The sequence below is a fragment of the Chiloscyllium plagiosum genome, chromosome 3 (assembly GCF_004010195.1).
Source record: "Chiloscyllium plagiosum isolate BGI_BamShark_2017 chromosome 3, ASM401019v2, whole genome shotgun sequence".
NCBI classification, from domain to species: domain Eukaryota; kingdom Metazoa; phylum Chordata; class Chondrichthyes; order Orectolobiformes; family Hemiscylliidae; genus Chiloscyllium; species Chiloscyllium plagiosum.
The window spans coordinates 96330000-96346690 of record NC_057712.1 but is presented as its reverse complement, the minus strand read 5'-3'; the positions used below and the strand labels follow the sequence as shown (position 1 = coordinate 96346690).

Here is a 16691-nt window from a genome sequence, read left to right as displayed (position 1 = left end):
GGTCCTCACCTACCCCCCCACCAATCTCCATGTACAGCGCATCATCCGCCGTCATTTCCGCTACCTCCAAACGGACCCCACTACCAAGGATATATTTCCCTCCCCTCCCCTATCAGCATTCCGTAAAGACCACTCCCTCCGTGACTCCCTCGTCAGATCCACACCCCCCACCCACCCAACCTCCACTCCCGGCACCTTCCCCTGCCACCGCCGGAGGTGCAAGACTTGCGCCCACACCTCCCCCCTCACCTCCCTCCAAGGCTCCAAAGGAAACTTCCATATCCGCCACAGATTCACCTGTACCTCCACACATATCATCTATTGCATCCTTTGCACCCGATGTGGCCTCCTCTATATTGGGGAGGCAGGCCACCTACTTGCGGAGTGTTTCAGAGAACACCTCTGGGACACCCGGACCAACCAAGCCAACCACCCTGTGGCTCAACATTTCAATTCCCCCTCCCACTCCACCAAGGATATGTAGGTCTTTGGACTCCTCCATCGCCAGACCACAACAACACGATGGTTGGAGGAAGAGCGCCTCATCTTCTGCCTAGGAACCCTCCAACCACAAGGCAGGAACGCGGGTTTCACCAGTTTCCTCATTTCCCCTCCCCCCACCTTGTCTCAGTCAAATCCATCGAATTCAGCACCGCCTTCCTAACCTGCAATCTTCTTCCTGACCTCTCCGCCCTCACCCCAGTCTGACCTATCACCCTCACCTTGACCTCTTTCCACCTATCACATTTCCGACACCCCTCCCCCAAGTCCCTCCTCCCTACCTTTTATCTTAGCCTGCTGGACAAACTTTCCTCATTCCTGAAGAAGGGCTTATGCCCGAAACGTCGATTCTCCTGTTCCCTGGATGCTGCCTGACCTGCTGCGCTTTTCCAGCAACACATTAACATTTGAGAAGTACATTCAAAAGTCTGATAACAGCCAGGGGGCAGCTGTTCTTGAGTCTTGATTTGGAGATGCCGGTGTTGGACTGGGGTGTACAAAGTTAAAAATCACACAACACCAGGTTATAGTCCAACAGGTTTAATTGGAAGCACACTAGCTTTCGGAGCGTCGCTCTTCATCAGGTGGTAGTGGAGGGCTCAATCCTAACAGAATTTATAGCAAAAATTTGCAGTGTGATGTAACTGAAATTATACATTGGAAAATTGATTGTTAAGCCTTTCATCTGTTGAATACCGTGACAGTTTCACTTTCATGTGTAAATCACAAAACCTTTTTTTAAAAAAGTTGCATTCTCGGGTTAGCTGTTAACAATGGTGATAGCTAGACAATATGTTGAAGGTGTTGGCCCCCGTGTTCTCTATCTATGCCATTATTTTTAGATTGATTCTAATCTAAAAAGTGAGATAACGGAGTTCTACATGAGTGCATGCAGTTTTTGAGCAAAGTACAATGTAACTCTGCAAGTACAAATTCACCCCACAAAATATATCTGTGCATGTGGGTCTTTGTCTGTGTGTGTCTGTCTGGGTTGGGGGTTGTGAGTGTGAGAATATATGTGTAGTGAGTGCAAAGCGTATCCGGACACACACATACACAGACACCCACACACCCCCTTACAGACACACACACTCCCTCACAGACTTAAGACACTCTGCACTCACTACACACACACATACACTTTCTCACACTCACAACCACCAACCCAGACAGACAGACACACACACAGACAGACAAAGACCAACATGCACACATATATTTTGTGGGGTGAATTTGTACTTGCAGGGTTACATTGTACTTTGCTCAAAAACTGCATGTATTCATGTAGAACTCCATTATCTCACTTTTTAGATTAGAATCAATCTAAATATCATGGCATAGACAGAGAACACAGGGGGCTAACACCTTCAACATATTGTCTAGCTATCACCATTGTTAACAGCTAACCCAAGAATGCAACTTTTTAAAATAAGGTTGTGATTTACACATGAAAGAAGTGAAACTATCACTGTATTCTAACAGATGAAAGACTTAACAGACAGTTTCTCAATGTATAATTTCAGTTAAATCCCACTGTAAACTTTTGCTATAAATTCTGTGTGTTAGGATTAAGCCCTCCACTACCACCTGATGAAGGAGCGATGCTCCGAAAGCTAGTGTGCTTCCAATTAAACCTGTTGGACTATAACCTGGTGTTGTGTGATTTTTAACTTTGTTCTTGAGTCTGTAAGTGCACTCAAACTTTTATGCCTTCTCCCTAACAGAAGAGGGTGGAAGAGAGATGAACTGGAGTGGGAGGGGTTTTTGATTATGTTGGTTGCTTTCCCGAGACAGTGGGAAATATAGATGGAATTAATGGATGGAAGGCTGGTTTGCTTGACGGACTGAGTGTTCACGGGTTTAGGCGTGTTTTGTCATTTTAGTGATAACAATGTTTGTGCTGCCCCAAGACTGGTCTCTGGCCATGTGCTTCAACTTTCCAAAGTCTAATTCTGAAGCTTGCTACTGTTTATAGGATATATTTTGGGTAGAAGGATGCTGCTATGATTCCTCTTGATTAGGTGTAAGGGTCTATTTGGTTTACATTGGTAACAGTTCAATTACTATGGAGTTATACATGGAGAGGTTGTTATGGTGCAGTGGTTAGCACTGCTGCCTCTCAGTGCCAGGGTCTCAGGTTTTATTCCAACCTCAGGCGACTGTGTGGAGTTTGCATGTTCTCCCTGTGTCTGCGTGGGTTTCCTCCCACAATCCAAAGATGTGCAGGTTAGATGAATTGGCTACGCTAAATTGCCCACAGTGTCCAGAAATGTGTAGGGTAGGTGCATTAGTCAGGGGTAAATATAGGATAGGGGAATGGGTCTGGGGGTGGGTTATTCTTCAGAGGGTCAATGTGGATTTGTTAGGCAAAAGGGCCTGTTTCTACACTGTAGAGATTCTAAGTTCTAAGAAGATATAGTTTATTGCAGTTATGCTTGGTTTTTAAGCTTTGGTAAAAATGTCTGTGAATAAAGGTTTGCTGTCCACAAGAGCTGCAGATATTCTACCTTGTAATCAATCACCAAAACCAGTGTGACGTTAGATTGTGTGGAACTTAATGCAACCTCCAACATTAACCCATTCAGAACCATCACCTTATACATGGTGTGTGTGATGATCCTACTTCTTTAACAAGGCTGTGTTGTCCTTAGTTTTTTTTAAAAATCAGGTGGTCGTAATAACACAGGTTCCAAAAAGTCAGGGGTTGAAGGTTTTTAGGGCCAATTTGATTATAGTAAACAGATACTGCCTTAGGAAAAAAGTTTTCAGTGTTTTAAGAAAAACACTTGTACAATGAAAGGGGAATGACCAGGTCTCTCAGCTCAGCTTTTCTCTGGTTTGGTTTGGTTTTGGCAGTCTGACTATTCAGTGAAAACAGTCAGACAATTTACTAGTCGAAGAAACAGTTACATGGAAGAGGGTGTTCCATGCTGCCATCTCTCTCTCTCCTGCAAGATCCCATATTTGATTTTGTCTTTTGTACCAAGGGGTGTTTATGGGGATTGTTGCAAGTATTGGGAACAGCATTAAGTGGGGATAGTGTATTGGGTTTTCGGATAGGTTAAGTTATTCTGTATTCGGTTCTCTTTGTGTTTCATTTGGTAATCATAGAATCCCTACAGTGTGGAAACAGGCCATTTGGCCCAAACAAATCCACACTGAACCTCCGAAGAGTAACCCACCTAGACCCGTTCCCCTACCCTATTACTCTCCATTTCCCCTGACTAGTGCACCTAATCTATACATCCCAGAATACTATGGGCAATTTAGCATGGCCAATTCTTTTAATCTGCACACCTTTAGACTGTGGGAGGACTATCCTGAGGAAACGCACACAGACATGAGGACAATGTGCAAATACCACGCAGTCACCCTAAGCTGGAATCGAACCTTGGTTTAAAACTATGTGGCTTCAACAGCTGCATCCCTCCTGGAGTATAATTTAGATAAATGGGAGGTGCTGTGTTTTAGGAAAGCAAATCTTAGCAGGACTTATACTCTTAATGGTAAGGTCCTTGAAAGCATTGCTGAACAAAGAGACCTTGGAGTGTAGGTTCATAGCTCCTTGAAAGTGGAGTCGCAGGTAGATAGGATAGTGAAGAAGGCGTTTGGTATGCTTTCCTTCATTGGTCAGAGTATTGAGTACAGGAGTTGGGAAGTCATGTTGCAGCTGCACAGGACATTGGTTAGGCCACTGTCGGAATATTGTGTGCAATTCTGGTCTCCTTCCTATCAGAAAGATGTTATGAAACTTGAAAGGGTTCAGAAAATATTTACAAGGATGTTGCCAGGGGTGGAGGATTTGAACTATAGGGAGAGGTTGAATAGTCTGGTGCTGTTTTCCCTGGAGTGTCTGAATCTGAGGGATGACCTTATAGAGGTTTATAAAATCATGAGGGGCATGGATAGGATAAGTCGACACAAGTCTTTTCCCTGGGGTAGGGGATTCAGAATTGGTTCAGATAGCAAAAGTACAACACAAGACTGAAAAAAAAGGAACTCGTTGCATCGGTCTTGAGAGATGAGAGTTGCTCAGTATAAGTTTCCCAATCAGTTCTGATTTGTGGTTCTCTCCTTTGTCTATAGTGATTTTGAATGTTAGGTGTACTTCAAAATTGTATCTGTGTTGCCCCCAGAATGAAATTGCCATTAATAGTAGCATCAACAACTTACTATAAAATTTGTTCCCAATCCTGGCATATTCAACGTACAATCTGTTGACAAAGCTAAAGAAATTTATCAATAAAGTTTGCTTGACAAGAGGCCAAGTCTGTATTGGTTATTTGTTCGCTTAATACTGATACTGGCACCAAGGTTCTGAGAATTTGCTTCCTTTTAAATTCTGTTAATCTACCCAGGATAAAAGCCAGTAAGGATGTTTTACTGCACCTTAATGAAATCAGTAATTCATCCTTAACTGAAGCATTCCTGCTCAACTCTGGATGCCAGTCTTTGGGAAGGATGCCAAGGCCTCAGAGTGCAGAGAATGTGTACTAAAACAAGGAGGGTAAGATCTGTGTGTTTTAGGCATTGGCAAATGTAACCAAGGCCAGGGAGGGCCTCCAAGCCCTCCGTTTTTTCCTCTCCAGACGTTCCCAACAGTACCTCTCCACCGACACTCTCATTTGTTTGGCCGAACTGGACCTATCACCTTCATCTCCTCCCCCACTGACCTATTGTACTCTATGCTACTCTATCCCCACCCCCACCCTCCTCTAGCTTATCTCTCCACGCTTCAGGCTCTCTGCCTTTATTCCTGATGAAGGGCTTTTGCCCGAAACGTCGATTTTGCCTGTCCTCGGATGCTGCCTGAATTTCTGTGCTCTTCCAGCACCACTGATCTAGAAAATGTAACCAAGGCTTACTGGAAAATAAATCAAGACACCTCAGTGTAGATTTTGTTTTCCTCCCACAGCCAATGGAATAAAATGGTTTCCATCATTGCCTAGGAAAAAAAAGTGTGTCCTCGGCCCACAACCACACTGATTTGAGATCAAAAATTGAAATATTTTAAATAATATCAGAGTCATACAGCATGGAAACAGATCCTTCAGTCCATGCCTGCTCCTGGCCCATATCCCTCCAAACCTTTCCTATTCATTTACTTATCCAAATGTCTTTTAAACATTGTACCCATATCCATTACTTCCTTAGGAAGTTCATTCCACATACAAACCACCCTCTCTGTAAAAAAATCTCTCCCCTCACCTATTTTAAATCACTCTCCTCTCACCTTAAAAATGCGCCCCGTAGTCTTGAAATCCCCCATCGTAGTGAAAAGACAACTACAGGCAGTAAGGTGGCTTAACGGTTAGCACTGCTGCCTCACAGCACTAGGGATCCAGGTTCAATTCCAGCCTTGGGCGAATGTGTGTGTGGAGTTTGCACAGTCTCCCGGTGTCTGCGTGGGTTTCCTCTGGTTGCTTCGGTTGCCTCCCACAATCCAGAGATATGCAGGATAGGTGAACTGACCAGGCTAAATTGCCCATAGTGTTCAGGGATGTGTAGATTAGGTGCATTAGTCAGGGGTAAATGTAGAGGAATGGCTTGGTGGCATACTCTTCAGAGGGTCGGTGTAGACTTGGGCTGAAGGGCCTGTTTCCACCATTAACTCTATCTAAACCCCTCATTACTTTATAAACTTCTATCAGGTTGCCTCTCAACTCTTATGCTCCAGTGAAAAAAGTCCCAATTTATCCAGCCTTTCTTTATAATTCATTTGAAAGTTTTCATTCCAGAACAAGTTTTCATTCAAAGGAAATTCCCAACATTAAAATGTAACATGTGTCACCGAAAGAACCAATAACTTTTCAAGAAGCAGATAGCAGCAAGTATTTAGTAACTGATTTATTGACATACAAAAAAGATACAAAGCTTCATACTCGGGATTGCACTCTATTTCCAAGTAGCACACTAACGGTTTCATTTAAAGGTCACATTTGAAACAAATATCCACATTACCAAACAACATCTGACACTCAAACCTCAGACAGGTTCTCACATTTCGTATATTAAACTGTGCCTTTGGCACAAACCACTATGAACACAGTGGTACAGTTCTCATGTGAACAGAGCTTTTCACATTAAAAAGCTCAATTTTAACATCACATTTTCAGTCACAGAACAAAGGTTTCTCTTTGCTGCTAATCTGCAATAGTACATTAAATATTACAGTATGTGCATTAAATGATTTGCAATAATAATGAACAATATGGAACATGTCAACTCTGCATTCCATTGTGTTAATGATCAGCTGCCGTCACTAGTTCAAACCACTGTCTAAGGGCATCACTGAGTGTCTCTGGGAGAGCATTCACATTTCTTAGAATTATATAGAACGGGAATGGGAATTCTTCCATATATGATCTAATTTCTGGACTTTCACCTTGGTCTTTGAATATAGGCACTTTAATGTCCAGAATAGAATCCTGGAATGTAACCAAAAACAAAAGTTATAAGACTGTAGAAGATTTGCTTCCACACCATGTTTCAGCTAATGTTAAACATTAACTTCTACCTGACTGGTTTGATAATGGCAAGGTAATGAGGGGAAAAGATTTGCTAATTTAATGTACATAACCTTTGTCTCATCAATATACAACCAAAAATAGGATAACTTTCATCATTCAATAGTATAACTTCAATATGATCCAAAGCATGTGACATTATCTCTGCTTGCCCGATCTCAGTGTAAAAAGTCATTCACTTGCCAGAGTTATAAACTAGAGCATGAATTAGTTCACTCACCCAGTTTTCAATGGGAACTATTCAAGTTTATTGCTAGTAATTGCATAGCTCTTACCTTTGAGTTAGGATTGTCCAGCACAACAAAGATGACAAAAATATTGCTGTGTCGAGCAGTCTCAACAGCTGTTGTAACTCGCTCTTTCCCTTCCAAGAACAGACCTCGTCCATCAGACACGATCAACAGTAACTGTGCTATTTCTGCCAAAAAAAAAGTATTTTTCCACGATTGTGGAATTTATTTCACTAGTTTAGTTTATATGTAAAAAGCTAATCAAAGCTTCTTTTTGAAATTGTACCAGTTTAAACTATTTCTTAAAATGCCTTTTTGCTTCACTATCCATTCAAACTCTTCTGTCATCTCAACATACCACTGCCAGAATCCCAATTAAAAAACGGTTTTCCCTCACGTGCCACTAAAACCATACAGGGCACTTCCTGAATACTGGTGTTATAGCTTACTGCCATTCTCAATTTTCATATCCCACTGGGAGATTCAACAATGTTAGTATGACTAATTCCTCGACGACAGGATTCTGCATTCATTCAATTTCAGTTGAGGATGATCAGGAAGTGGACATCAATGCTCAATTTGTTCTGTGCTAACATTCTCTCAGGGGATTTGGATTTTCATGTTCTTTAAAGTAGTGGCCAGCCAGGATGCATAAAAATTACAAATTGAAGCTTCACAATAGAACTTAACTTTTACCTTTAACTCTTTGTTCAAGAGCACAGCAACACCGGCACAATTAATTTGAATCAGAACAGAGTACTGAACCTATTAGCCTTCAATATTTTCACCTACACAAGGTGCACAAAACTTTGGTATAATTTCTTAGTGCATCTTTCAGAAGTGCCTAAATGTCTTAGTGAGACTTAGTGCAGCCTGAAGCACTATCATTGCTTGTTTGATATTTTCAATGCAAGTTGGCAACTGTCTTTTGCTTACCTAACAATATAGGATTGTGGCGCAAAAGTGTAGAAGGTTTATTGAATGTGGACAGTAAGCAATGCATTAATATGTTAAAGCTCTGACCTGGTTTTCCCAACTGGGACTGGTCCTGTGCTGCAATAAACATATTGGCAGCAGATTCCAGAAACTGCAACAAAGTTGTAAATTAGAATTAGCAGCATTACTTTATCTTTCACAAAATATGATGCAAACATGCAAGCAGAAATGATCCAAGGGATGAAATTTTCTGTTTTGAGCTCAGTTCTTATTCAATGTATTTACTTTCTCAAAGAAAGTTTTGTCTGACAATTCTTATAACGACACTAATTAACAATGTTGTTTGATTTTAAAAACAAGGTTATCCAAGATATCTTCATTATTTACACAATGGTTTAAGATTCTGAAACTAATTAATTTATAATAATATTAACAAATTAATATTGTTACAAAATGGTCTAATTGCTCACTCAACAAAGTCTGTGACTTTAGCTGCGAAAGAGAGGAACTATAAAACGGTCCTAGTGTTGAAGAGGCAAAATAAGATCTTATTACTGTCTAACACAAATTAGACTGTGCTACATCCTCGATGTAAAAAAAACTTTACACAAACATACACTTTTGCTTGGCACACATTCTTCTTCTCAACAATTACTGTTAGTATCAGCACCAACCTGAGCTATCTTAGTTTTCTTTTGTTGGAACTGACAGCTCCTCAGTATCCTTGCTCCTGACTGATCATTGAATTGCTCATGGAATGGATGCAGCAACTGGACATTCTCTCCAAAGCTGACAAATGACAAGAGGATGGAAGTTAACAAGAATGTTAACAAGGGCAATGTGCACAGGCAAGTAAATCGATAACCACGTATGCAGCTTTGGTGAGACAGCAAATAAGATAGTACCAGAATGGGTCATATAACAGCATTGAAGTCTTCCAAGAAATAGCAAGCATGTTTTAAAAAAACACACGAGATTAAAAAAAATCAAGATCAGAAAAAAACATGAAAATCATAAGACATGAAACAGGATAAATTTTTCATGGTGATGGTAGATTACCAGAAATCTGTAACTTTTATACTTGCATATGCAACATACAAATGTTGAACTTTGGTTTTGAATTTCCACTAGACTGTGCTATTATTTTGCATGCAATTTATTTGAAGTTGGCAAAATATTTGCAAAATACTGGGGAATTTCAAGTACAAGTCAAGTGCTGTGTTAAAAGATATTATACTGGGAAACCAGCCCGACCCACATAATCAAAAGATACGAACCAGTGACAACAATAGGCCACTCAGTCCATAGAGCCTGCTCTGCCATTCAATAAGATTATGGCCGATTTGTTTTTAACATCAACTCTACACTGCTGCATATTCCTGATAATCTTTCACCCCCTTAGTAATCAAGAATCTATCGACCCATGGCTTAAAAATATTTAAAGATTCTGTGTCCACTGCCCTTTCAGGAAGGAAATTCTGAAGACTCAACGCTCAGTAAAAAAAAGGTTTCTTCATCTATTTTAACTGGGGGTGACTCTTTATTTTTAAACTATGACCCCTAGTTTTAGATTCTCCTGAAAGAGGAACCATGCTTTCAAGAGCCACCTGGTCAAGTTACCTCAGGATCTTATGTGTTTCAAGTCAGTCACCTCTGACTCTTCTAAACCCCAGAAGATGTTGGCTTGGGTTGTTTAGTCTTTCCACAGAAGGCAATCTGCTCAGTTTAAGGATTAATCTAATAAACTGTCTCTGAATTTTTTCCATTGTATTAAATCTTTCCATAAATATGGTCACCAGCACTGCACACAGTACTTCAGATGCGGTCTCACCAGTGCCCCTCATAACTGATGCATAACCTCCCTACTCTTGCATTCAATTCCCCTCACAATAAAAAATGTTTTATTAGTTTTCCTGATTACTTGCTGTACCTGCATACTAACCAGCTGTGATTCATGCACTAAGACATGCAGATCTTGTTGCATCATTTTACTATTTAGATAATATGCTTCTTCTTTATTCATTCTGCCAATATGGATGATTTCACATTTTTCTCCATTGCACTTCATTTGCCAGATCATCATACAGGTTTGCATTAATTGTGTGTGGAGTGACTTTGAAGAGACTCTTAAATGCATTCTTTTTTGAAAAAGCACTAATAGGCATCTTTCCAAAGCATATGTTAAGAAACTGACTACTGAATACCAATGAAATGAAGTCTGTACTGATAATTTAAGATCATCTTGAGCTATTTAAAATCAGATTACAGGGTCCTCAAAAGATAATGAGCTACATGTTAAGCTAAAATGATTACTTTAAGTGATAAATCATTTTCAGTTGTCACTAAAGATAGTCACATGAACAAATATGTAGTGATTGGCAGCAGGTCCTGATGGATATCATTGACTATCAGATCCATGATAGATATGTTAACCTGGGCCAAAGAGCCCTTGTTGACAAAAATAAACAGGAGATTCAGAGTCTCTTCATCCTGGGGACTGGCTCGGAGCTGGCTGGTCAGAGCTTATGTATTGTACATATAAATAAAGGGTGATTTGATGTCTCCTTGGAGTTATTTCAAATTACTTCTTAATGCTTGAATACAGCAATAAAAATTCCAAAGTGCAACCCAATTGAGTTGGTTCACAAACTATTTTTGTTTAATGCAAAGCAATTTGAACAAAAACTTGAACCAGATTGCCACTTCAAAAAATTAACTATTTTGACCATAGTTTGGACTCAGGTTCTCTCTTGTGGCTAAACATGCAAGACAGAAGCCAACTCTTAAAATCATGTTCTATGGTCCTAGACCATACAAAAAACATAGTTCTCTCATTATCATCTGTCACAGACTTAATGTAAAGCATCAATACTTGGTTTTTGAGGAAAAACAAAGTATTATTACAAAATATTACAAATAATTTATAACATTAAAATGCTGCAAATTAATATAGAGAGGATAAGCATTGCTATTCTAAGAAGTCACCTTACGTAAAAAACATTCTAGACATTCATTCATGCTTACCTGCACACAGCAACCTGCCCAACCTCTAGAAGTGAGAGTGCATTTCCAATCACAGCCAACGATTCGAAGGCTAGCTACAGTAAAGAAAAACAAAACACAAAGCGCGTTAGGATAGTCAAGGAGTTGGCTGGATTAACTTGGCACTTCAAAACTGCAAAATAAAACCAAGAGAAAGAAGTATTTTATGAAAAGGTGAATCTAATTGTCCGTCTTGGGTTACACTCCACAAGCAAGGAAACAAACTTAACTTGGAGAGAATCCATTGTGTTTGTGTGTACAGGTGAGCAGATGAGCTAATACAACACAAATCAAATAGCATATCTTGACATATTCCTGGCTGCTTTGCTTTAATATCACACTGGTTACTAACCCAGCTATCAGGAGGACAGACTGTCGATCTTCTGTAAATATTTATTTTTTCTTTAGACAGACCATCCAAAGCAACTGCTTTACTGCAGAAATATTTAAATGTGTGGAGACAGTTTCAAATTAAGGAACATGGTATTCTATGTGATAGATTGCATGTATACATTTACAGGCAAGTGTATGAGTAGAAATGGAATTTGAAAGAATGTGTGCCAGTATAGGTCTCAGGTCACCAAATTCTCTTAACACAAATGTCTGATTACTTCAATTCTGCAACTTCAAGTCTAACTTTCTAACAACATACCTGTTTGGAATGATTGTCAACCATACTAGAAGAATCATCGATAGCCAGACAAATCTGGTACTGCCGCTTGCTTGGTTTTGTTCTACGAAGCCAGATTTTATCCTTACGGAACTGGCTGGCAATATAGGGAATAACCTTTCGCATGTTTAAACGCTTTCCAGTTCGATAATCACCTCTGTACAAATATTTGGGAATAGGCAAGAGAAATAACTACGTCATTCATTTGTTTTTTTAGAAAGCTTTTAATAGACAATAAAGAAATTAAAGTAGTACTGACAGGTTTCTCTAAAATAAAAGGAACTGTTTTATATGACTATTGTTCGACAAATGTCACATATCCAGCTATCCATGATCCACTATACATACAAATAATTGGCGATTTCTATGGTGTGATTTTCATCTATTCTGGCATTAATTTAAACCTAGTGCCGAGTCGAGGGACTCAGCAGATGTCCAGCAATAGTACTGTCATAAAACAAAGTAAGCAGCATATTACATTGAAGAACTCTCTTAGACAGTGAACCAGGAAAACAAACCAAATTATGATTTACTTCCTATAAATTTTAGAGAGCAAGATAAAATTGGAGTATATATTAGAAACTGTGCAGTGATTGTAATGAAATCAGCCAGGTGGACCTCATATAATGTATGTTCCCAGATTGGACCAGATTAACATTCCCAATTAGGGAGCCCTGTCTGACAACTAAGAACAGGATTGTCAGAGCTGGAACTGGATCAGTATAAAGGACTCTCCATGTGTAAATAAAGGGTGATTTCATGACAGATACCAGCCTCTGTGGGGCTATTCCAAGCTGAAATATCAAAAATTATAACCCAATTTAACATTTAAAAAATAAAGGTAGTTCTCCAGTTTCTGCAAAGTTATTCAGAAGTAGATATGCCTTATTATGCCATTAAAACCCCAGTTACTATTTTTTGTAGTGAAGAATAACTCTTAGAGAATTTTACATAGCACCTTTACAGCACAAATTGGAATTTAATCAGTCACTTTTTCAGTGACTTTTAAAGATTGCTGTCATCACTGACAGTAAATTCTAAATTTCACCTTCATATTATACATCTGAAGATGGCAGAAGTTGCTATTGATTTCACAGGAAAATATGGCAAAAATGACACTTTTTGTTGTCATTACAACAGACTTTGGACCAACTGGTCAGACAAAACACTTGCGTTAATAAGACATAGGAGTCAGTGGCCACCTTGAGAAACTGAATGAATTCACATTAAGAGGTAATAGCAAACTTCAATCCTGGTCCAGATGGGTAAGAATGTAATGGTAATAAAAGACAAATTAAACTGAGTAATATCATTTCAGGTGAATAAACTGGTGGAAGGCATGAATGCTGTGCACAAAACACTAGCTTCTTTAAAAATGAAATGCTGTATCTATTTAATAGATACAGTGTAAGCTCCATTCTAGAGATTTATCCAAATCATAGTGCACTATATCCACGAGAGAAAGCAAGAATAAGAATCTTTTAAAGTTACATATTGAATGCTTTAAATTTGAGAAATAAAGCATTTTCCTGTAAAAATTAAACAAACTATCCAATTGTTATCAGTGTCTATTCCATACTTGCATTGTTGTTGGAGAAACTCAAATCTGTGGTCCACAAAAGATCAAAAGGAGAAAAAGCTAATTACAATTTTAGAACGGAATGGATTCTAATTCAATCATCTGCAATGTTAAACTGCTCATCATCTGTTATATTGATTCCATTATTACCCTCTGACTAAAGAAAAACCCTTACAATTTCCATATTAACGGGAAAGAGAGGGATGAGTACACTGACCTGAGTTTTGCAGCCTGGGTGGGTTCTAATACAAGCCGAAGCTGTTCACACAGTTGCTGTGAAAGGGGAGCTGTCAATGCCTGGTACTGCTGCCACATCTCAGCAGCAGCTTTCTCCTGATAATAACAAAAATAAAGAAGAAAAAAAAAAATCAAATGTAGTGGAAAAAGAACAGTTCAACAATTATGTTCCCAATATTTGCAGGTTATCAGTTCGACAGAATTGGGCTTATGTGCGATTGCAGGTATAGAAGTGTCCCAAGGAATAATAGCTCAGTCTTCCATGACATTCCAACTTTTACTGTTAGAACCTGACATTGCAGGACTAGATGATGTTTTAAAAATGAGGGGACTCCTATTCAAGACTGAAATGAGAAGGTTTTTTTTTCTCAGAGGACTATGGAACTGAGGTTGTAATCTAAATGAATGACAGGAACAGACTAGAGGGGCCAAATGGCCCATTTCAGTTCCTAATTCACATGTTTGAAAATCAGAGCATCTGTCCCAGGCATCCCACAATCAATATTTAGATCTAGAAGATGCAAACTGTAGAAGTCAATTTCGCTTCTGCTACCCATGGTATACTACAGCACCACAGACTACTGAAAGTGATTTTTTTAAAGAAATTGTAAGAACTCAAAAGATTTTATGCCTTCTAATTTTGAATTCCTAGGTTGAACTGTCACTGAAGGAATCTGCGCATATTGTAGCACAGCGAATGAAAAATCTTTTCAAAGAGAAAACCAAGTGAAAAGTTTTGTTGAACTAATTTATTTTGAACAGTACCATTCAGATCTCTCTCCCTGCCCTCTTCCTTAAGTGCCCTTCCTTTCACTTTAGTACAGCACCACATGACCAGCAACTTCTCAGCAGTCCCTCTGAGTAGCCAACTTACCAATCTACCCAATCAATTAGGTGTGCTTATTATGTCGCAAATTATGTGGTTCATACATATATTTTAATATCAAGTATTTTAGAGTGGATTTGAACCAATGGCATGTGAATGTTGGGTTTTAATGATTACAGACTACAAATTTTCTGAAGTCTTTCTTTTGGGCAGCATGGTGGCTCAGTGGTTAGCACTGCTGCCTCAGTGCCTGGGACCCAGGTTCGATTCCCGCCTCTGTCTGCACATTCTCCCCATGTCTGCATGGGTTTCCTCCGGGTGCTCCGGTTTCCACCCACAATCCAAAAGATGTGCAGGTCAGGTGAATGGACCATGCTAAATTGCCCGTAGTGTGAGGTGTATTAGTCACGGGCTAATATAGGATAGGGAATGGGTCTGGGTAGGTTCCTCCCCAGAGAGTCGGTGTGGACTTGTTGGGCCGAAGGGCCTGCTTCCATACTGTCGGCAATCTAATCTAAGTGGTAACGAGAATTTCTTGGCTTTGGGAGTGTTTCACTAACAGACAAAGTAAACATAGAAAAGCACGAGTTTATATCTTTCTAATTATGCTTTATTCTCTTTTAATCTACATTTGTTTTGCATAATAAACTTCAGTTGTATTGCTAAGACCAAATCTGCAGCAGTGCGTGCTTGTGGTTCAGTGAAGATTCCAAGGTAAATAAAAACAAAACATCGATCAACTCTGCTGAGATCTGATTTGTCGACTCGTTACATCAGCTGGGATCATCGCAATGTCAGTGAGAATCACAGTGATTGGGTCCTGTGCTCTTTGAAGCTATCCAACAAGAATCAGTGGAAAATATCAAGTCAGACTACAGTAAGGACGTGGAGGCTTTGGAGATGGAACAAAAGAGGTTTACTAGGATGTTGCCTGGATTGGAATGCATTAGCTATAAGGAGAGTTCAGACAAATTCAGATTGTTTTTGCTAGAGCAATGGAGTCTGAGGGGCAACATAACAGAATTACATAACATTTTGAGCAGCGTGGAAAAAGGGTGGACAGTTGGGAGTGTTTTTCCCAGGGTGAAAATATAAAATTCTAGGGGGCATTGTTTTAAAGTGAGAGAGGGAAGCTTTAAAGGATTTGTGAGAGGCAATTTAAATAAAAAATGCAGAGAGTGGAAAGTGCCTGGAACATGCTGCTGGGGTGGTGGTAGAAGCAGATTATAATAGCCATGTTTTAGAGGCATTTAGACAGACATGTGAACAGGCAGGTAGCACAGCGATACAGATCACATGCAGGCAGATGGTATTAGTTTAGATTGGCATTAAAGTCAGCACAGGGCCAAAGGGCCTTTTCCTGTTCTATGTCCTGAGAACATACATTATTTACCTGTGCCCAAGCTAGTTTAAGCATCTACTCTAAAAATTGTTTCTGTAAGCAGCTAACTTGGTAAAGAGGTGCTCACTTCTAGGACCTAATTGTCGATGGTTGGGGTGTTGATTAGATTTAATGCAGTTATATTACCCTTCAGCTTTCACTGATCTTGAGTTACAGCAACATACAGCGCTCAATATTTCTACATTTCTTGAAATCTTTCTTGGATGGATTAACTTATTCAGATATAATTGATCAAAATACATTAGAAGATTGTACGACAGCAGCATACCCCGAAAGATGCAGGACAGGATCACGAGGAATTCTCAATGCACACATACCTCCTAATTGATCAGGAAGTTTATGTACCCAGTGAATGATTACCTTGCGTACAGAACCCTCGGAGAAAGCCTACAACTTTAACTTTGAATTACAGACTTTGCAGAGTTCCAACTTACCTGTTCAGTTATCCAGGAATAGTGAGGGGGATTAAATATGCTCCAACTCCTGGAGTAACTATACAGTTGACACCCCCGACTTACCAGTCAACTCCAGGCGACCAAACACAACGATCCCTACCCAAACTTCACCCTCACCCACTGACCTTGCACACATAAAAATCTCTCCTTATCTTGTCAAAGTGCCTCTTGTCCTATGAACTCCAGAATAAAGAAACCATGACTGTAAAAAGGGAGGCGGGACTGGTCATTGGCAGTAATCCACTGCTGTGTTAGAAAGGTCCCTGAACAAGTATGCTGTGCATTT

General features: G+C 39.7%; 1 protein-coding gene across 3 annotated transcripts in view; it reads right to left on the bottom strand.

Annotated features, from left to right (window-relative positions):
• Positions 1–6323: 6323 nt before the first annotated feature.
• Positions 6324–16691, bottom strand: part of mdn1 (midasin AAA ATPase 1) — a 190443-nt gene continuing 180075 nt past the window's right edge. For all 3 annotated transcript variants that reach the window (XM_043686689.1, XM_043686697.1, XM_043686702.1), the window contains exons 96-102: positions 13703–13818; positions 11889–12063; positions 11219–11292; positions 8869–8983; positions 8282–8345; positions 7304–7446; positions 6324–6929 (exon numbers count right to left, since the gene is read on the bottom strand). In XM_043686689.1, coding sequence (XP_043542624.1) covers positions 6744–6929; positions 7304–7446; positions 8282–8345; positions 8869–8983; positions 11219–11292; positions 11889–12063; positions 13703–13818 — 873 coding nt within the window. In that variant the 3' untranslated portion in view covers positions 6324–6743. The remainder of the gene's footprint in view (positions 6930–7303; positions 7447–8281; positions 8346–8868; positions 8984–11218; positions 11293–11888; positions 12064–13702; positions 13819–16691) is intronic.